This window comes from Oncorhynchus tshawytscha, linkage group LG04 (assembly GCF_018296145.1).
Source record: "Oncorhynchus tshawytscha isolate Ot180627B linkage group LG04, Otsh_v2.0, whole genome shotgun sequence".
Lineage (NCBI taxonomy): Eukaryota > Metazoa > Chordata > Actinopteri > Salmoniformes > Salmonidae > Oncorhynchus > Oncorhynchus tshawytscha.
The window spans coordinates 46,824,548-46,847,846 of record NC_056432.1 but is presented as its reverse complement, the minus strand read 5'-3'; the positions used below and the strand labels follow the sequence as shown (position 1 = coordinate 46,847,846).

At 41.4% G+C, this 23,299-nt stretch overlaps 1 protein-coding gene across 6 annotated transcripts in view; it reads right to left on the bottom strand.

Moving 5' to 3' along the window:
* The window catches only part of msh3 (mutS homolog 3 (E. coli)), a 126,955-nt gene that overhangs the window by 82,824 nt on the left and 20,832 nt on the right, over positions 1-23,299 (bottom strand). For 4 of the 6 annotated variants that reach the window (XM_042320822.1, XM_042320817.1, XM_042320821.1 and 1 more), the window contains exons 9-14: positions 20,340-20,449; positions 19,942-20,056; positions 19,749-19,833; positions 12,231-12,340; positions 10,889-11,021; positions 9,596-9,631 (exon numbers count right to left, since the gene is read on the bottom strand). In XM_042320822.1, coding sequence (XP_042176756.1) covers positions 9,596-9,631; positions 10,889-11,021; positions 12,231-12,340; positions 19,749-19,833; positions 19,942-20,056; positions 20,340-20,449 — 589 coding nt within the window. The remainder of the gene's footprint in view (positions 1-9,595; positions 9,632-10,888; positions 11,022-12,230; positions 12,341-19,748; positions 19,834-19,941; positions 20,057-20,339; positions 20,450-23,299) is intronic. The other 2 variants (XM_042320818.1, XM_042320820.1) reach the window with 1 other exon arrangement.

Genomic DNA, 23,299 nt, shown 5'->3' with positions numbered 1-23,299 from the left:
ACCAAGCAAAAATATGATGAGTTTGGTAACCGTCTGAGCCATCTACTTGCACACCAACTAAAAAAATAACAAAATGAAAGATTTATTAAGTCTATAAGAACGGCAGATGGCTTCACTTCTCATGATCCATTGCTTATCAATAAGTTTTGCGACTTCTATAAATCTCTTTATACTTCACAATGTACAAGATTGAACAACGAAATTACAAAATATCTGAATAAGGTAACCTTGCCCACTATATCAGATGAGCACAGAAATAGACTAAATGCTCCCTTTACTCCTGAAAAGGTTTGGGAAACTATTAAGGCAATCCTTCTGGCAAGGCACCTGGCCTAGATGGCTTCCCGGCAGGGTTCTACAAGAAATTCTGTTCGAAAGAGATATCATACCAGAGTCTTGGAAAACTGCATCCATTAGCCTGATACTAAAAGGGACAAAAATCCATTAAAATGCGCTTAGTTTAGACCTATCAGTTTGCTCTGAGATGATGTTAAAATAGTTGCCAAGAGACTTGCTCGTAGGTCGGAGGTCCTACTTCCAGACCTCATTAAACCTGATCAGACTGGCTTTGTCAAAGCCAGATTTGGAACGGACAATGTGAGACGTGCTCTGAATATCATAAATCACATTGGCAGAATTAAAGACCCTGCACTCATTGTCTCTCTCGATGCCGAAAAGGCCTTTGATAGAGTTGAGTGTAAATTATTGTATGCTGTATTAGACAAAGTTAATTGGGGCGACCATTTTATTAATTTAACAAAATGTATTTTTTTCTGAACCATCAGCGGCAGTTAACACAAATGGTAAATTATCGGAAAGATTTAATATCGGTAGGGGCTGTCGTCAAGGCTGCCCTTTATCTCCTGCTCTGTTCTCGTTAGTCATAGAACCACTGGCTGAGGCAATGAGGTCTAGTCATAACATGAGCATTACCTTTGAATATCCCCTCTAAAATCAACTTAGAAACAATATCTCCATTCCAATTGACTGAAACAGGCTTAAAATACTTGGGTGATGAAGAGCATAAAATTGTATTATTTGCTGATGAGGTGCTTCTATACATGTCTAAACCAGAGATCTCTGTCACTGCAGTAATGGACATCATATATGAATATAGTAACCTGTCAGGGTACAAAATTAATGTGGATAAATCCATGGCATTACCTTTGAATATCCCCTCTACAATCAACTTAGAAACACTCAACAAAGAGTTGCAGTTAGTTTCAGAGTGGGTGGCAAGGAATAAGTTAGTCCTAAATATTTCTAAAACTAAAAGCATTGTATTTGGGACAAATCACTCAAGAAACCCTGAACCTCGACTAAATCTTGTAATAACGTGGAAATTGAGCACGTTGAGGTGACTAAATTGCTTGGTGTATCCCTGGTTTGTCATGGTCAAAACATATTGATACAATAGTAGCTAAAATGGGGAGAAGTATGTCCATGATAAAGCGCTGCTCTGCCTTCTTATCACTATCAACAAGGCAGGTCCTATAGGCCCTAGTTTTGTCACACCTGGATGACTGTTCAGTCATGTGTCAGGTGCCACAAAAAAAGACACGGACACCCATGCATACCTCACAAGACATGCCACAAGAGGTCTCTTCACAGTCCCCAAGTCCAGAACAGACTATGGAAGGCACACAGTACTAAATAGAGCCATGACTACATGGAACTCTATTCCACATCAAGTAACTCAAGCAAGCAGTAACATTTTTTTTTTTTTAAATAGATTAACAAAACACCTTATGGAACAGCGGGGACTGTGAAGCAACACAAACATAGGCACAGACACATGCATACACAATAGCATACACACTATACACTACTGCCTTAGCAGCGGCTAATGGAGATCCATAATAAATACAAGTAAACATCTACCTCTCAGCATAACATCTATGATTTTTTCTCTTTGAATTAACCTTTTTTTCTCGCCCTGATTTACTTTGGGGTCTGTGTTATTGAAGAGTAACATCAACTGCTAACACTTGGTGCTGTGACATAGATTAATTGGTTGTGACCAACAACAAGGAAAAACTCAACTGTGTGTTGATGCAGGGAAAAGAAAGAGAGAGGGCTGAGCTCTTAATCTCCTGATTGCTGGGTGAGTCTAGACCGATGTCATTTAAAAGAACCAAATCAGGTTAAAATTAGTCCATGCATTGAGTGATACGTATCTGTGATGTATAAGGTTTGAGTCCTTTGTTCTGTTACAGGGTTTAGTCGTTTGTTTGCTCTGTTACACATTTGTTAAATATCTATTATAGGGGTTCAAGTCCTCTTATTAAAAGGTTTGAGTCCTTTTTGTGTAACCTTCTTGTTGCATAGAAGTGAGTTGCTAGTTGAGTAGCAATTTGTACCTGTGTGGGTAATGTAAGCCTTCAACAAGCTTTTGAAGTTAACCTTTTGCGACTAGCAAACCCGTATGCGGGAGCATAATCATAGCCTCAAATGCATTAGCATAACGCAGCGGACATAAATACCACTAGAAACTTTTCCTATTCATGAAAATCGCAAATTAAATGAATAAAATATATTCAAACACAAGCTTAGCCTTTTGTTAACAACACTGTCATCTCAGATTTTCAAAATATGCGTTACAGCCAACGCTAGACAAGCATTTGTGTAAGTTTATCATGGCATAATGCTATGCTAGGCTCTGCTGACAGCAGGCAACATTTTCACGAAAATAAGAAAAGCAACCAAATTAAATCATTTACCTTTGAAGAACTTCGGATGATTTCACTCAGGAGACTCCCAGTTAGATAGCAAATGTTCCTTTTTTCCAAAAAGATTATTTTTGTAGGTGAAAAAACTCCCGTTTCTTCATCATGCTTGGCTGAGAAATCGACCGAAAAATGATACTACTACAACGCCAAACTTTTTTCAAAATTAGCTACATAATATCGACAGAAACACGGCAAACGTTGTTTAGGATCCATCCTCAAGGTGTTTTTAACAAATATATTCGATAATATATCCGTCGAGGCAGTTGGTTTCTCATAAGAAGCGATTGGAAAAATGGCTACCTCAGTATTTTACGCAAGATTTTCTCCGGGAGACACCATGTGACCACATGCTATATATGGTCCCTTACAGCCATTCTTCAATGGGAATGCCTAAAAAGACGTCACAATGCTGTAGACACCTTGGGGAATGCGTGGAAAACATAAGCTCATTCGTAGCTCATTCACAGCCATATAAGGAGTCATTGGCATATGAGGCGGTTTCAAAAAATGTGGCACTTCCTGATTGGATTTTTATCTGGGTTTCGCCTGTAACATCAGTTCTGTTGCACTCACAGACAATATCTTTGCAGTTTAGGAAACGTCAGAGTGTTGTCTTTCCAAAGCTGTCAATTATATGCATAGTCGAGCATCTTTTTGTGACAAAATATCTTGTTTAAAACGGGAACGTTTTTCATCCAAAAATTTTAATAGCGCCACCTAGTCGCAAGAAGTTAACACAAGTGTTATGGTAACCAGGCCCTACAGAAACAATGTATGTTCTAGAAGATAAGAGGTTTGAGTCCTCAAAAGGGGTTGTATAAATATAAATATCAACATATATTTTACAACTTTTGAAGTTAATGTAATGTCATTGTTAAGTGAGAAAAACCCTCTGGAGAAGGGCAGAACAGCTCCTTCGGATGTGAGCATGATTTTTTTTTAAATATTCACTGTCTAGTGATATAAAGAACCATTTCAAAGTAGACAAGTGTTGGCAAGAAATAAAGCCATTATGTCATTGTTGACAAAGATGGAATCTGTCTGATATACAAAAAGCTTGGGGGAAATTACAGAGAATGTCTAAGTTGATGACAAAAACAAGACGGTATTTAAAACTCTTAGAGATAGGGGGCAGTATTCTGAATTTTGGATGACTGAGGTGTCCAAAGTAAACTGCCTGTTACACAGGCCCAGAAGTTAGAATATGCATATGCATGGTAGTATTGGATATAAAACACTCTAAAGTTTCTAAAACAGTTAAAATTATGTCTGTGAGTATAACAGAACTGATTTGGCAGGCGAAAACCAATTTTTTTTCTGTTGACCTTCCAGCCAATTCCAAGCTTAAGCTTTTGAAACCAAAGACTTCTGCCTCCCAAATTACAGTTCCTATGGTTTCCACTAGATGTCTAGTCTTTATACATGGTTTCAGGCTGGTATTCTGAAAAACCAACAAGGAACAGTTGTTAATCCTCAGGAAGTCCCATGGCAAAACTAGTCTCATTGCGCGCAAGACCGAGGGAGCGCGTTGCGTTCTTTTCCTTTCCTATCGAAAATAGTTAGCTCCGTATGAAATATGATCGTTTATTTAGATATTAGAGAACCTAATACTGAATTAGAAACATTGTTTGATTGGTTTGGATAAACTTTACTGGTAACTTTTGGCACCCCTATGTCTGCATTCTGAACGGGTGGATTACTGAACTCAATGATGCCTACTAAACGGACTATTTGGGATATAAAGAAGGAATTTATCGAACAAAACGACCATTCATTGTGTTGCTGGAACTCTTGTGATTGCAATCAGAGGTAGATCTTCAAAGGCAAGTTACTTATTTTTTTGCTATTTGGGATTTTGTGCTTGTTTGGATAATATGCTGTTGTGGTGCGCTGACTTCAGATAATCGAATGCTGTGCTTTCGCCGTAAAGCCTTTTTGAAATCCGACGATGCGGTTAGATTGCCAAGATTCTAAGCTAAAGAATCATGTATGACACTCGTGAAGGTTTAATATTACGTTTTCTGTATTCTGAATTTGGCGCTCTGCAATTTCACCAGATGTTGTCGAGGTGGGTCGCTAGCGGGACCCCTGCGCCAGAAAGTTTAACTGTATTAGCCAAAGTAAGGAAGAGGGATGAGAAATTATTTCTTGATAACAGTGATAGGACATTGCAGAGAGATAAAGAGAGTTTGAGAACTCTTGGTGAAGAGATGAAAACCTTAAAATAAGAAATTCAACAATTACAGGCAAGGGTCGTAAAAACATGTGGACCCTTTGTTCCCTCAATCTACCCTCACACTGAATTGTGGAAGGATGATCGGGTTGCAAGCATCTGGTCAGCATTGCCTGGCTTTGAGTCAATAGATACTGACAGCGGTGACGAACAATGTCTTAGGCCAACCAGAACACAGGCTGTAAAAGGTAATAAAGACAAACCTCCATTGACAGTAATTACACATAAATCAGCATCTCCAAAACAGTTGGATGAATGGTCAAAAACTTTGAAACATCCACAAGACGTGGGTATGAAGACACGGAACAATTTGAAGCGTAATAAGAAACTCTACAATCTACATACTTATGATAGGTTACAGTTATTATCCTTTGTTTTGAACAACCGTGAACATGGTGTACTTGAAGAAAATGTTTATAGAGCTGTGGGTGGTGAAGAGCAAGATGTGGTCGATGGATGGAGAGCCATACATGTCTTCCTTTAGGGTCTGACCAATGCAACCACCAATTGGGGAGAGATAACCAAATGTGTTCAAAAGAACCGTTTGTTGAATTTGAAGAAAGGTTTAGAACAGAGGTGGTTAGACAGTGGGTTACCAGACATGGAAGATGAAGATGCACTCAATTCCTCCAAAAATGGGGCAATCACCCATCAGCTGATGCAATCCATACATGACGATTTGCGAAAAACTTTTGTTTCCACAACTACTTATTCGGAGAGACAAAACCACGGCAACATCATCGACAGGTTGTCACAACTGGACAGAGACATCAATCAACATAATAAACCAGCTGTTATCAGAGTTGTTCAGGTTCTGATTGAAACCAACAACATCATTCGTTTAGCAGAAGAGAAACCTGATATATGTCATTGTTGCAGGATTTCTGGTCACTGGCAACGAGACTGTCAGAAAAGAAAATGTGTTCTTATGAGGAATGGCCAGGAGAAGCAGGGGAAAATGGAAACAGGACAACAGCCCCAACGACACAATGCTGATGCAGAAATGTTATAAGCTCTATCCGGCTCAGCAGCAGAGTTTGCTGGATGCTGTGGAGGGAAACTAATAGACCCCCTCTTAACCTGTCTAGGAAAGGCATTCCGCTAGCGGAACCCCACGACAACATTCCGCTGAAAAGGCAGCGTGTTCAGCCCAGTAATCCATCTTCATGAGGAGCGAGCACTTCCTCCAGAAAAAAACTCAAAAAGTTCCATTTACAGGTCATAGAAACAAGTCAAATGATTGTATGCAATCAATCTTTAGGATGTTTTTAACTTAAATCATAAATAAGGTTCCAACCGGAGAATTTCATTGTCTGAAGAAAAGCATTGGAACGAGAGCATACTCTCTGCCAGACCACTCACTAAAAGAGTTCTTATGAGCCCCTCCTTTATAGTAGAATCCTAAAACCAGTATCTAAAGACAGTGACATCTAGTGGAAGCCCTAGGAAGTGCAAGCACATCCATAACTAACAGGGATTTGAATAGGCACTGTTTTGAAAATCGATTTCTCACTTTCTGTTTGGATTTCTTCTCAGGTTTTTGTCTGCCATATGAGTTCTGTTATACTCACAGACATCATTCAAACTGTTTTAGAAACTTCAGAGTGGTTTCTATCCAATAGTAATAATAATATGCATATATTAGCATCTGGGACTGAGTAGGAGGCAGTTCAGTTTGGGCACGCTATTCAACCAAAAGTGAAAATGCTGACCCCTATCACAAATAAAGTAAATAAGAAGTAGCTAGAAGTGTCTTATATGGTGAGCTACTGAGTGGCTAGGACAGGCAAGCCCCATACTATTGTGCAGGACTTAATTCTTCCTGCTACCGCGGATTTGGCTGGGAAAATTATGCAATGATATGGGCAGTGACCATGTAACACTTTTACAACATACAGAAGTGCGCTGGTTATCAAGGCGCAAAGTATTGATACACTTTTTAAAATTGAGAGACAAGGTTAAAGTTTTCTTTACTGAGCATAATTTTTGGTTGTCTGACCGCTTGCTCAATTACGGGTGCTCAATTACACAGGTACTTTCCCAAAACGGGCAACACAAACAATTGGATTCGTTATCCCTTTCATGCCCTGCCTTCAGTCCACTTACCGATATCTGAACAAGAGAGCCTCTGTGAAAATGTAATCAGAGTTTCTTGCCTTGGCAAATGACGCTGTTAAGACACTGATGCCTTTTGCAACCACGTACCTATGTGAGAGTGGATTCTCGGGCCTCACTAGCATGACAACTAAATACAGACAGACTGTGTGTGTGTGGAAAATGATTTAAGACAGACTGTCTCCAATACAACCCAACATTGCAGAGTTTTGTGCATCCTTTCAAGCATACCCTTCTTATTAACCTGTGGTGAGTTATTCACAATTGTTGGTGAAAAAACAAGGTTTTATATGTAAGATGGCTAACTAAAGAGCAAAATTATTGATTATTATATTATTATTTGTGCTCTGGTTGTATAAGAGCTCTTTGTCACTTCCCACGAGCCGGGATGTGACAAAAACTCACACTCATTCTTATGTTTAATAAATGTATCGAATAGTGTGTGTGTGGCAGGCTTAAAATGATGGCAAAAAACAATATTTGAGAGTGCGCTGACCCTGGTACGCAGCTGGAGGTTGAATGTTTGAAGGGGTACGGGACTATAAAAAGTTTGGGAACCACTGCCGTAGGCAATGCATCCGGCCATGCTATCCCTTCTTGATGCATCTTTGAATGTCTCTCAAAACTCAATTTGTGCGTTCTACCTGTCCACTCGATTGAGGATGATAAGGGCAGTTCAGAAGACGAGCTACCTCCTGACACTTTTCCTGTGAAATGGGTGCCTTGGTCAGAATCTTATTGTTCGGTAAATCCCCATCGGGGAATGATTTCTCTAATCAGAATTTTAGCTGTATGTTGTGCAGTTCCTTTCTTAATAGGGAGAGAAACAATCAACAACGACTAGCACATCTTTGTGTCCTTTAGATTTGGCCAGCGTTATGTAATCAAGCTGTAGATGTCTGAAGGGAAGGCACTCATCGTGTCTGTACTTTCACTTGTCCCTTGGTGTTGTTTTCCCTACAAATGTTGCAATTCACCCCAACAGCCTCAGCCTCTTTCCGCACACCAGGATTCCACCATTTGCCCACAAAATGATAAATTATCTTGTCCACACCAATGTGTCCCAAAGAGTGGATCTGTGTCACCAAGTAGGGTAAGTGTGCATTTGGCACTACACATCTCAGGTTGTATTTCCACACACCTTCTTGATTGAGTTTGCATCCTGCAGCCATCCATTCCCACACTTCATCTTTTGGTGCACTTCTTTGCATCTCTCTAATGTGTTGCAATGTATCCAAGGTGTATCTCCTAATCAGTTTAGGTGATAGAGGTATGTGTTCTCTAGGCAGCTGCCTTGGCAGCTCGGTCAGACAGATCATTACCTTTACTCTCACACCCAGTGATGTCCTGAATCCTCTGTTTTTCCATATTTGTAGAAAAACATAGGTAACACCAAAAGCATACCTGATGTCTGTGTAGCTGTTTATATACAGTGGGGAGAACAAGTATTTGATACACTGCCGATTTTGCAGGTTTTCAAACTTACAAAGCATGTAGAGGTCTGTAATTTTTTATCATAGGTACACTTCAACTGTGAGAGACGGAATCTAAAACTAAAATCCAGAAAATCACATTGTATGATTTTTAAGTAATTAATTTGCATTTTATTGCATAGTATACTCATCTTCTTGCCCGTGTACTGGGGACATATATGTTTGGATAAGATATGGTCAATACTGTGACTTTAGCACCTGTATCTACTAAGACATCTACTGCACAGTTGTTAACCATCATGTTCACATATATTCCATCCGATTTCATGTGTACACCACCTGGGATGGCACTTAATGGTATCTGTTGCTTTTATACATGTCTTACTTCTCAAAAGTTGTCTATATTCTCGCTCAAAAAACTCCCGTGGTTTATTTTTCAAATGGTCATGTTTTGTTTCTACATGTCAGCGGTTAATGTGATCGGATGTTCATTATTTGACTAGGCTACCTGTATTTGACATTGTGTTGTTATTTCGCTGAACACTAGAAGGTTTAATTTTATTTTTGGCAGTGAAACGAGGCTACTCAGGTGAGAAAAAAAACTTTTAAAAAGTATAGCCCCGTTGGGAAATATAAATGTACTGTTTGAAAATGTGAAGAATTGTTCGTTTTCTTTAACATTTTTTTTTTTAAATTTGTGAATCACATTTCTATTTGGCGTACCCACGACGGCATTGCGTGTGCCCCAGTGTGGAAATACCTGGCCTACGGTTTTATGTAGTATATGGGCAACACATAACAAAACCACAGAGTCCGTTTGAGGTCGTCACATGTCACAACCAGGCACGTTGGATTTGAGAAAAGCAGACGTCCACTTTATGAGTGACACAATGCTTAACTCTCTAATGCAGTAGGGGAAGCAGACAGACAAGTAAAAGAGGCGTGGGGAATAACTCCAGAGGGGGGACATGATGTAACAGCCACATTAGGGCCAAAATGGTAAGGTCTTTATCAAGTTCTGCTCATAATGAGGTCAGCAGTAAAAGTCCAGGGAAAATCACGATGGATACATGTGATATACATACATTGCAAGGTTGTCCATGTTGATGACAAAGCGGAGCCTGGAGAATAAAGAACGGATTCATTAGCAATTGGGGGCTAATCTCGGGTGAAGAAGCAACGTAAAATAATCAGAACCTGACAAGCTTATAGTTTCTTCTGAAACTCGTTAGTCTATTCTTGTTCTGAGAAATGAAGTCTATTGCATGCGAGAAATTGCCAAGAAACTGAAGATCTCATACAACCCTAGTATTGTGTGTAGTAGGCTAGTCACACAGAAAATATAAATGTAATACATTTTAAAATGTGGAAAAAGTCAAGGGGCGGAAATACTTTCTGAAGGCAGGCACAATGTTATAAAAATATACTATTGTTAATCATTATAGATTCTACAGTTTTATTGATTCAGTGACCTGTATGTCAGTGGTCTATTACTGTTATTGGAGAGATGTGGCGTTACAGATAATATTGAATTCATATTGGCATTAAAACAGGTCAGAGGGTTAATGAGTGTCACAGCTTTAATGGTTCTCTGGCTTTGGGAGGTGACGTGGTTTTTATGGTTGAGAGCACACGAAGGCTTGCTACCATAGCCATTCTATTTCCTCTCTCCATTAAATAGAGAAGCAGACCATCACACAACTCATCCAAATATGACAATTAATATGTATGTGTGTGTGTAGGGAGGGTGGGTGGAATAGATTAGGAAAAACGTCTAACCAATCACTGTGAGGATGAAACTTTCAGCAGATTTTGAGGCAAGAGTGCAAGCTGAGAAAACGATACTGTGGACAAGAGCAAGGTTCAGCATCAAATAAGCACATGCACACACTGATGAAAGCTCTTTGTCCTGACATTTGAGTGAAGCTTGTGGAAGAAAGGAGACAATGTCATACTGGGAGGGTGGGAGATATGACAGTGAGGCAGAAAGAAAGAGGTGAAGCGAGAGGATTTGCTTCGCTCACAATCTGTCCGGATGTGATAAGCCCTTTTTTGTATGGAGGTCTATGAGAGAATATCGAATTACGTCAGACTTGTTTGATCGAATATAAGTTTCGTAATGTTTAGGCTTTTACAAAGGTACTGATATAAGTGGATGCACGTGGCATTCCGACAACATTGAAATAAACAACTTACTTGTGCCTGTTGTTCCCCCGTGTATCTTCCCTATCATTGGCTAGAATGGTTCTACCTGATCTCGCCAGCCTTCAATCATCGATGACATGCATTTCCATTGCTAGGGTGGTCACTCGTTTAATCTTTGAGTGAGGCCACTGCTTCTAGACCGTGTGTGCGTGTGTGTGCATGCACGAGCGTACCTTCTTGTGGTAGATGCTGCACACTCCTCTCTCCAGGTCTGGCAGTCGGAAGAGCAGGGCTCTAACGGAGGGTAGGGTGACGGAATCAGACTCCAGGATCTCACATACAGCACCTTGTCTCTCACATATAGACCTGTGGGGTGAACAAGTGCCTCCAGGGTTGACATTTTGTATACAGAAGCACAAGTGCTATTTTCAGTTTCCTCCCCAGCAACACAATGTGCATTAGGCATTCGAGTGTGACTGCAGAGTGCAGAGAGACATGTGCATGTGTGTGTAATCTGGGTTTTATTCATGTAAGCGTGAAGCAGGGTTCTCTCATAACCCATCTGATGGTAGAATAGAAGATTTATAATCCTAACAGCAGATCTGAGCGAGTAAGAGAGATTACAGTCTCAGCCCAACCCCAAATCCATCTCTATCCCTCAGACACTCAGTGCAGATCTGAAAGGATTGCATAGGTCCGTGTGTGTACTTGCTCCAGGGTAAAGTTTCCCCTAGGTACATATTCCTAGGTTCAGCTTCCCCTCCCCTCCCCGCCCCTAAATCCTTAACCATTAACGGGGGAAATGCAAAACTGACACAAGATCAGGTTCTCGTGGCAACTTCACCGTAATCTATTGCTGAAGCCCAAACCAGTCCCTTTCCTTTCCCCTCGCCCCCCCATTTGCAAATTCACTCACGCCTCCACCATATGCACAAGTGATGTAAATCTGAGGGATTTAAAATGATCATGGGTTTAGGGGCCACTTCAACTGAGCCAGCAATGCTGCCAGCTCAAGAGCAAAGTGCTATCCCAACATGCACCGCAATATGTTTGGTGTTAACAATTTCATAAAAAATAATGGAGAGGTGAGCCTAATTATATGCAAAATACATTTGTTTGTGTCTGATTTCTAGGCTTGACACATGTAAAAAATGAAATACTTCACAAATTAAATGTTTAACTGTTACGGAGGTTTATATCTTGTAAAATGACAGGGGAAATTTGTTCATTTTAATTCAATTCTCGTTTTATTATTTAACGTGGAACATAAATTGCATCATTCAAGTCCTAAGTGTGTCCTGAAATTGATGGGTTAATTTGATCCCACAGGAGGTTGGTGGCACCTTAAATGGGGAGGACAGGCTCATGGTATGTATGGCTGGTTTCTATTCTAGAAACACATGGTTTCTATGTTTGATGCCACTCCGTTCCAGCCATTATTATGAGCTGTTGTTTGATCCACTCATCACTCTTGAAGTCACCCTCAGAGTTTCGTCAGCAACAGATGACCACGGAGGGCCCTCCAAGCGAGTTAGTAGGGGCAAAGGACTGGTTTGGGATTCAGTGTGTACTTACTGTGCATCTTTGAGGGGCTGGCTTACCCACTTCCTCATCAGTCTTCTACCAAATGAGGTGTGGGTGTGGTCTAACACCCACAACAAACTGCCCTTCGTACCTCCATCTGTCTGTAACACACGCACACAAACCTTTCTGTGAAAAAGAGTACTGCACTTGGCCTAGTAATATCGTACCGTTCCAATGCTCCACAATAACAATTGCCCAAACTTAATTTAGGCCACAAAATAGCACCAAACAGGACATTATATAAGATAAAGTTGTGAGTTGTATACAAGTAAACTGCAGGAAAAGTACAGTGGTTCATCATGTAAAAGTTGCAGCGTACTGCAGCACAGCACACCATACTTGCATGGTGCCGCAGAATTCTATGGCACGTTATTTAAGTGTTAGCCATTGTAACCATTAAAGCTAGTTAGTGCTAGTTTGACCACCAGAGGGCATATTTGAGAAGCATTTGATGGCCTTCAATAGTGGCTGTACAAGAGCATTTAAAACCTTTTTTGTAAGAACATAGTGTATGGGACTAATTTTAAGAAATTTTGCTTAATTAATTTGCTTAATATTATGGTGTTTCTATTCCAAGAAAAATGAAAACCCCCTGGGTTTCCGTTAGGATGGAACGGAAAATATGGAGCTGTACAACGTGACGGTCGGGAGTAGGCTACAGTACTAAGAGCATAACATGTCCACACCCTAATTGTATAATTCTAGCCTAACCAATACACAAACAGAGATTCAGTCAAAATAAAACTCTCATTGATTTACCAAGACCAGACCCCATGCTTGTCTCAGAGCAGCGCGAAACTGTGCTAAAATAGTGACCACAGCGGGTAGGCTTATTGCATCAAATGCTATTGTTTCTAACTTCAATATGCTTTTTAAATAATACATACACCACTTTTAACAGCACATTACTCAACACTAGTGAGACTCATGTCGCCTACAGTAGGCCTACAGTATATTGAAAATATTTTGATATTCAGATTACAAATCGCTCACTTTTATTATTTTAACGAAATAACCTACAAATTATTGTTATATATTGCCCGGCACCTACATAAAGCTGAGTGACTCACTCATTCAGGCTTTGGATCAAAATAAACAAGTAGCAACATTCTTTCTGATAGTCTTTAAAAAATAAATGTTTTGGTTATCCTGACCTGGACCCCATGTACAAGATTATAATAGCCTTCCCGGTTGGCGCAGCGGTCTAAGACATTGCATCACAGTGTAAAATGCATTGCTACAGATGCAGGTTCGTGACAAACAGTAATTACATATGGGTCTCCCAGTGGCGGCCAGCACGGGTATAGAACCTACATCTGAAGCAATGCATTTTGCACTGCGATACAGTGTCTTCAACTGCTGCGCCAATCGGAAGGGCTATTATAATACTGTACATTGTGTCCAGGTCAGGATAACTAAAACATTTCTTTATTAAAGACAGGAAATTCTGAGACACAGTAATTTAAGTATGAACACCCGGAAGTTCACGGGTAAGCCACATTTTCCTCGGGATCCATTCCTGTTGGTATTTTGTTTGAGCCCACTCGTGGTATCTCTTTGGTTACACATCCTTGGAATAGCAGAACAGCATAACGGACCGGACGGCCCTTGCTGTGCCTGGTGAGCAGTTGGTCAAGTTCTGTTGTCAGAAGAGGAATAGAAATGTCAGGGTGAACTGACGACCTGACGAACCCAGGAACGAGTAGCACCATAGAAAGAAGCTGGCTTGATGAAAACAATGTCTATTTTGTCTGTTCTCTTTGGTCGCAATGTCATTTTTTTGTAGATAAATAGCTTGTTTTTGAATGGTAACTGTGTTAAGGGTGGAGTTGGGACGGGGTGAGGAGTACTGGAAAGGTGTGACTTTCATCTTACAATAGACCATAAGTAAACAGCAGATCGCCGATTATCCTCACTTTGATTATGCTGTAACGACATACTGTAGCACCATGACCAGGATCTCTATTCGTTTAAGTGAGCAGATTAGGGCTTTCAGGTGGAACGTCTTCTGGAGACATTTAAAAAATACTGGTAGACTTGGGGATTTTGGTCACGGACAGTGCTATTCACAAATGTAACACTTTAGAGTACTTAAGCATCAAATACATTGTAAGTAGGGGGGTGTTCACACCTACAGTAGCAGGGCTATAAAGAGTCTATTGTCCTGCTAATCGGGCCACAAATATAGTGGGGCAAAAAAGTATTTAGTCAGCCACCAAAATGTGCAAGTTCTCCCACTTAAAAAGATGAGAGAGGCCTGTAATTTTCATAATTGGTACACTTCAACTATGACAAAAAAAAAAAAAAAAAAAAAAATCCAGAAAATCACATTGTAGGATTTTTAATGAATTTATTTCCAAATTATGGTGGAAAATAAGTATTTGGTCACCTACAAACAAGCAAGATTTCTGGCTCTCACAGACCTGTAACTTCTTCTTTAAGAGGCTCCTCTGTCCTCCACTCGTTACCTGTATTAATGGCACCTGTTTGAACTTGTTATCAGGTACTTCCGGCGCCGACAGAGATGGCCGCCTCGCTTCGCGTTCCTAGGAAACTATGCAGTTTTTAGGTTTTTTTTACGTGTTATTTCTTACATTAGTACCCCAGGTCATCTTAGGTTTCATTACATACAGTCGAGAAGAACTACTGAACATAAGAGCAGCGTCAACTCACCATCAGTACGACCAAGAATATGACTCTCGCGAAGCGGATCCTGTGTACTGCCTTTCACCCAGGACAACGGAATGGATCCCAGCCGGCGACCCAAAAAAAACGACTTCGTAAAAGGGGGAAACGGAGCGGTCTTCTGGTCAGACTCCGGAGACGGGCACATCGTGCACCACTCCCTAGCATTCTTCTCGCCAATGTCCAGTCTATTGACAACAAGGTTGATGAAATCCGAGCAAGGGTAGCATTCCAGAGGGACATCAGAGACTGTAACGTTCTTAGCTTCACGGAAACATGGCTCACTGGAGAGACGCCATCAGAATCGGTGCAGCCAGCGGGTTTCTCCACGCATCGCGCCGACAGAAACAAACATCTTTCTGGTAAGAAGAGGGGCGGGGGCGTATGCTTCACGGTTAACGTGACGTGGTGTGATCATAACAACATACAGGTACTCAAGTCCTTCTGTTCACCTGATTTAGAATTCCTCACAATCAAATGTCGACCGCATTATCTTCCAAGGGAATTCTCTTCGATTATAATCACAGCCGTATATATTCCCCCCCCAAGCAGACACATCGATGGCTCTGAACGAACTTTATTTGACTCTTTGCAAACTGGAATCCATTTATCCGGAGGCTGCATTCATTGTAGCTGGGGATTTTAACAAGGCTAATCTGAAAACAAGACTCCCTAAATTTTATCAGCATATCGATTGCGCAACCAGGGCTGGAAAAACCTTGGATCGCTGCTATTCTAACTTCCGCGACGCATATAAGGCCCTGCCCCGCCCTCCTTTCGGAAAAGCTGATCACGACTCCATTTTGTTGATCCCTGCCTACAGACAGAAACTAAATCAAGAAGCTCCCGCGCTGAGGTCTGTTCAACGCTGGTCCGACCAATCTGATTCCACACTCCAAGACTGCTTCCATCACATGGACTGGGATATGTTTCGTATTGCGTCAGACAACAACATTGACGAATACGCTGATTCGGTGAGCGAGTTCATTAGAACGTGCGTTGAAGATGACGTTCCCATAGCAACGATTAAAACATTCCCAAACCAGAAACCGTGGATTGATGGCAGCATTCGCGTGAAACTGAAAGCTCGAACCACTGCTTTTAATCAGGGCAAGGTGACCGGAAACATGACCTAATACAAACAGTGTAACTATTCCCTCCGCAAGGCAATCAAACAAGCTAAGCGTCAGTATAGAGACAAAGTAGAATCTCAATTCAACGGCTCAGACACAAGAGGTATGTGGCAGGGTCTACAGTCAATCACGGATTACAAAAAGAAAACCAGCCCAGTCACGGACCAGGATGTCTTGCTCCCAGGCAGACTAAATAACTTTTTTGCCTGCTTTGAGGACAAAAGACACGTGCCACTGACACGGCCTGCAACTAAAACATGCGGACTCTCCTTCACTGCAGCCGACGTGAGGAAAACATTTAAACGTGTCAACCCTCGCAAGGCTGCAGGCCCAGACGGCATCCCCAGCCGCGCCCTCAGAGCATGCAAGGACCATATCACCTCCACCCTACCTGACTCAATTTGCTTACCGCCCAAATAGGTCCACAGACGATAGAATCTCAACCACACTGCACACTACCCTAACCCATCTGGACAAGAGGAATACCTATGTGAGAATGCTGTTCATCGACTACAGCTCGGCATTTAACACCATAGTGCCCTCCAAGCTCGTCATCAAGCTCGAGACCCTGGGTCTCGACCCCGCCCTGTGCAACTGGGTACTGGACTTCCTGACGGGCCGCCCCCAGGTGGTGCGGGTAGGCAACAACATTTCCACCCCGCTGATCCTCAACACTGGGGCCCCACAAGGGTGCGTTCTGAGCCCTCTCCTGTACTCCCTGTTCACCCACGACTGCTTGGCCACGCACGCCTCCAACTCAATCATCAAGTTTGCGGACGACACAACAGTAGTAGGCTTGATTACCAACAACGACGAGACGGCCTACAGGGAGGAGGTGAGGGCCCTCGGTGTGTGGTGTCAGGAAAATAACCTCACACTCAACGTCAACAAAACTAAGGAGATGATTGTGGATTTCAGGAAACAGCAGAGGGAACACCCCCCTATCCACATTGATGGGACAGTAGTGGAGAGGGTAGTAAGTTTTAAGTTCCTCGGCGTACACATCACAGACAAACTGAATTGGTCCACCCACACAGACAGCATCGTGAAGAAGGCGCAGCAGCGCCTCTTCAACCTCAGGAGGCTGAAGAAATTCGGCTTGTCACCAAAAGCACTCACAAACTTCTACAGATGCACAATCGAGAGCATCCTGTCGGGCTGTATCACCGCCTGGTACGGCAACTGCACCGCCCACAACCGTAAGGCTCTCCAGAGGGTAATGAGGTCTGCACAACGCATCACCGGGGGCAAACTCATCTAGCTTTATGTACATATTCTTATCCCCATACACTTGTGTCTATAAGGTAGTAGTTTTGGAATTGTTAGCTAGATTACTTGTTGGTTATTACTGCATTGTCGGAACTAGAAGCACAAGCATTTCGCTACACTCGCATTAACATCTGCTAACCATGTGTATGTGTGACAAATAAAATTTGATTTGATTTGATTTAAAAGACACCTGTCCACAACCTCAAACAGTCACACTCCAAACTCCACTATGGCCAAGACCAAAGAGATGTCAAAGGACACCAGAAACAAAATTGTAGACCTGCACCAGGCTGGGAAGACTGAATCTGCAATAGGTAAGCAGCTTGGTTTGAAGAAATTAACTGTGGGAGCAATTATTAGGAAATGGAAGACATACAAGACCACTGATAATCTCCCTCGATCTGGGGCTCCAGGCAAGATCTCACCCCGTGGGGTCAATATGATCACAAGAACCACACGGGGGGACCTATGACCTGCAGAGAGCTGGGACCAAAGTAACAAAGCCTACCATTAGTAACACACTACGCCTCCAGGCCCGTCTGAAGTTTGCTAGAGAGCATTTGGATGATCCAGAAGAAGATTGGGAGAATGTCATATGGTCAGATGAAACCAAAATAGAACTTTTTGGTAAAAACTCAACTCGTCGTGTTTGGAGGACAAAGAATGCTGAGTTGCATCCAAAGAACACCATACCTACTGTGAAGCATGGGGGTGGAAACATCATGCTTTGCGGCTGTTTTTCTGCAAAGGGACAAGGACGACTGATCCGTGTAAAGGAAAGAATGAATGGGGTCATGTATCGTGAGATTATGAGTGAAAACCTCCTTCCATCAGCAAGGGCATTGAAGATGAAACGTGGCTGGGTCTTTCAGCATGACAATGATCCCAAACACACCGCCTGGGCAACGAAGGAGTGACTTCGTAAGAAGCATTTCAAGGTCCTGGAGTGGCCTAGCCAGTCTCCAGATCTCAACCCCATAGAAAGTCTTTGGAGGGAGTTGAAAGTCCGTGTTGCCCAGCAACAGCCCCAAAACATCACTGCTCTAGAGGAGATCTGCATGGAGGAATGGGCCAAAATACCAGCAACAGTGTGTGAAGACTTACATAAAACGTTTGACCTCTGTCATTGCCAACAAAGGGCATATAACAAAGTATTGAGATAAACTTTTGTTATTGACCAAATACATATTTCCCACCATAATTTGCAAATAAATTCATTAAAAATCCTACAATGTGATTTTCTGGATTTTAGTTGAAGTGTACCTATGATGAAAATTACAGGCCTCTCTCATCTTTTTAAGTGGGAGAATGTGCACAATTGGTGGCTGACTAAATACTTTTTGGCCCCACTGTATTTGAAAACCTGTTTTGAAAATGCCACCAGCTGTCCATCACTACTGTAAATAAAAGCACAGCATCTTGTTTACATCTTGTTTACCTTCTTTATTGTAACCGCAATGTCACAAATAATTTGTATCTACCGTTCCAATTACTTTTAGATTTACAAATGTGTGCTTTTCGTGTCATTTTTCGCTAAATCCAGTTCTGATTTAAGTGGAACTTTTGACTGATGCCTTTAGCGAGAAGTCTAATGCTTTAATATTTAATAATATCTGCCCTCCGATTTCATATCTAAGGGGAATTTTGCACGCCATTATATGTTACATTGTTTTAGATTTAACGTGCAGACTGGCACGAATGACAACAGTCAGCGCCATTATTAGTGCAATGCCCCTTAAAGTGTTGTTCTGTGCTAACCAGTGGGGCGGGTTAGAGTCCCCCCCCTCATGGGCTAGGTCCATCTTCTGTGTACGGCTTTGCGGCCCCTCCCGTGCCCCTTGCACTCGTGTCTTGAACCTCTTGCGCCCACCGCTACTTCAGTGGATACAGCTAGAGAACTGCAAGGCAATCCCATTGTGCTCCACTCGGGTGCCATGACCAATATATATTGTCCTGCTAATAACAGGGTTAATAATATATGTGTGTGAATATCCAAGGGCCTTTTATATTATTCTAAATTAATAACAATGATCGTTTTGTTTCAAAAAATAACAATATTTTGGAGATGATTTCGTTTTCAAATAACGTAAAATCCTACAGTCATCTCATGGGTCTCCCAGTCAAGACCGGCACTAGTATTGAACCAGCATCTGTAGCAACACTTGCACTGCGATGCAGTGTCTTAGACCTTTGCGCCACTCAGGCGCTGTACAACGTGACCGGTCGGGAGTTGACTACAGTACTACAGTAAGAGCAAAATAATCCTAAACATTTCCACACCCTAACTGTAGTCTAAATTACTCTTAGAATAAAAACCTTAGTGTAACAACAGTTTTATTAAGTAATAATTAAGTTCTGCACAAGTCGTGCAGCATAATCACAAAACCTTTAGTGGAGCAACCACTCATTCACTAACACGTACCTGGTTGGTGAGTATCTCCAGGTTTCTGAGAGTGGGAGCACTGAGGACCATACCGTCTGACTCACAGGAGAGGTGCCTGAACGAACTTGAAGTCATACACACACAGAGATTTACCACATACAATATTACAAGAGTCACAGGGAGTCAGTCTGTGGCAACCACAAGGGCGGTGTGTGTGTATGTGTGTGAGTACCTGTGGTGCAGTAGTACTCTCTGCAGGTTAAACTCTGTGAGGTAGTGGATGAGAGGACCCAGACAGCAGATCACAGGACTTTCCAAAGAGGCTATACTGGAGAGAGGTCTAGAACCTGGGGATGGTCACACGAATACAGCAATGAGTCACAAACTCATGCCTCATTTTGTTAGAGAATACTTGTTTCGTTGATCATCCGCCAGCGTCCCCAAAATACACACACACACACACACGCTGTCCCAACAGAAAATATTTTTCACTTAAAGGACAGATGGAAGCACAGACCTGTAATTCATGACATGAAGCCTCTCTCTCTCTATCTCTATCTCTCTACCCTGTCTCTCTCTCTGACTAACCCCTCTCTCTCTACCTACTCTCTCTCTCTCTCTCAGACACACCTGAGTCCTGCGTGTGACAGTAGAACTCAGTGACAGTGTTCATTGCAGAGGCAAAGTCAAACTGGGCACTTTCCCTCTTCTCTATACGTACACCATCACCAGCCTGCACACTGCAGAAAGAGAGAGGCAAATAGAGAGGGAGTGGAGAGAGGGAGAAGGCAGGGAGAGAAGAGTGACAGAAGGAGGAAATAGGAGGTAGAGGGAGGTTATTACACCAGCTCCTATAAGAATCAACCTGTTAGTCTGAACAACTCAGGCACAAAAATCTAAGCTCAAGTAAAATGTTTTAGAAAAATATCTAAAAAATATACAGTACCAGTCAAAAGTTCAGACACACCTACTCATGCCAGAGTTTTTATTTATTTGTACTATTTTCTACATTGTAGAATAATAGCGAAGACATCAAAACTATGAAATAACACATATGGAATCATGTAGTAACCAAAAAAGTGTTAAACAAATCAAAATATATTTTATATTTGAGATTCTTCAAATAGCCACCCTTTGCCTTGATGACAGCTTTGCACACTGTTAATGCATTCCAGGTGACTACCTCATGAAGCTGATTTAGAGAATGCTAATAGGTGTGCCTTGTTAAAAGTACATTTGAGGAATTTCTTTCCTTCTTAATGCAATTGAGCCAATCAGTTATGTTGTGACAAGGTAGGGGTGGTATACAGAAGATAGCCCTATTTGGTAAAACACCAAGTCCATATAATGGCTAGAACAGCTCAAATAAGCAATGAGAAACGATAGTACATCATTACTTTAAGACATGAAAGTCAGTCAATGTGGAAATGTTTCTTCAAGTGCAGTCACAAAAACCATCAAGCGCTATGATTTAACTAGCTCTCATGAGAACCGCCACAGGAAAGGAAGACCCAGAGTTACCTCTGCTGCAGAGGAGACCACTACAAAAGGAAACCAATAAGAAGAGGAGACTTGCTTGGGCCATGAAACATGAGCAATAGACATTAGACCGGTGGAAATCTGTCCTTTGGTCTGATGAAGCCAAATTAGATTTTTTCTTCCAACCGTCGTGTCTTTGTGAGACACAGAGTAGGTGAGCGGATGATCTCTGCATGTGTAGTTCCCACCGTGAAGCATGGAGGTGGTGGTGTGATGGTGTGGGGATGCTATGCTGGTGACACTGTCAGTGATTTATTTAGAATTCAAGGCACACTTAACCAGCATGGATACCACAGCATTCTGCAGCGATACGCCATCCCATCTGGTTTGTGCTTAGTGGGACTATCATTTGTTTTTCAACAGGACAATGATCCAACACACCTTCAGGCTGTGTATGGGATATTTGACCAAGAAGGAGAGTGATTGACGTGCTGCATCAGATGACCTGGCCTCCACAATTGCCTGACCTCAACCCAATTTAGATGGTTTGGGATGAGTTGGACCGCAGAGTGAAGGAAAAGCAGCCAACAAGTGCTCAGCATACACTACCAATCAAAAGTTTGGGGTCTCTTAGAAATGTCTTCTTTTTTTTTTTTAAATCACATTTTTTGTCCATTAAAATAACATACATTAGTTCAGAAATTAAGTGTAGACATTGTTCATGTTGTAAATGACTATTGTAGCTGAAAACGGCAGATTCTTTCTGGAATATCTACATAACATAGGCGTACAGAGGCCCATTATCAGCAACCATCACTCCTGTGTTCCAATGGCACGTTGTGTTAGCTAATCCAAGTTTATCATTTTAAAAAGGCCAATTGATCATTGGAAAACCCTTTTGCAATTATGTTAGCACAGCTGAAAACTTGTTCTGATTAAAGAAGCAATAAAACTGGCCTTCTTTAGACTAGTTGAGTATCTGGAGCATCAGCATTTGTGGGTTCAATTACAGGCTCTAAATGTCCAGAAACAAAGACCTCTTTTCTGAAACTCGTCAGTCTATCCTTGTTCTCAGAAATGAAGGCTATTCCATGCGAGAAAATGACAAGAAAAAACAATGACATTTCTAAGTGACCCCAAACTTTTGAACGGTAGTCTACTCCTTCAAGACTATTGGAAATGAATTCCAGGTGAAGCTGTGTGAGAGAATGCCAAGAGTGTGCAAAGCTGTCATCAAGGCAAAGGGTGGCTACTATGAATAATATAAAATATAAAATATATTTGGACTTGTTTAACACTTTTTTGGTTACTACATGATTCCATATGTGTTATGTCATAGTTTTGATGTCTTCACTGTTATTCTACAATGTAGAAAATAGTCCAAATAAATTAAAACCCTTGAATGAGTAGGTGTGTCCAAACTTTTGACTGGTACCATAATTACGAAAAAAGTGAATACAAATATTTGAGAAAAATATCTAAGAAATATATTTAATAAAAAAGCAATTTAACTAGTAACATTGCTTGAAGATTGTCACATATGACAATTTGTTTACATTACGCTTGCATTATAGGTAATTCCACAGTAACGGAAATGCGCCAAAAAGAACAGATTTCAAAGTTTAACAAACCATACAACTCTATGCACAAGGACTATATTTAACAACATACACTGAACATGTACAAAAATCACATTTACTGAAAGAACTGTGCAGATGCAAAGTTTGGTAGCAGAATGTCTATAAAATCTCGCTGTTTTTTTTAGTGAACATGTTCTCCCAAAATACTGTTAAATAAGATTAAAATATGTCTGCAGAAAGAATGGGGTGTCAGCTATGACATAACACCTTGAGTTTTAAAAAAATAACAATAATCGGACCAACCGAAAAATGTATGTAAACGACTTCAACATCCATGGACGTCTGGTGTCAGTCAGTGGGTGAGGATGCTAGTTACAGTAAATGGAAAGAGATGGGGCTCATGAGTAGGTGTCAATAAGAGCTGGGAGCGGTGACATTAATTGGAGAGAGAGAAGAAAGAAGAGAGCAAGGGGTTGACCACCAGACAACAGAAAGAAAAGTTATTAACTGAACATAACAGTATTCCAGCGG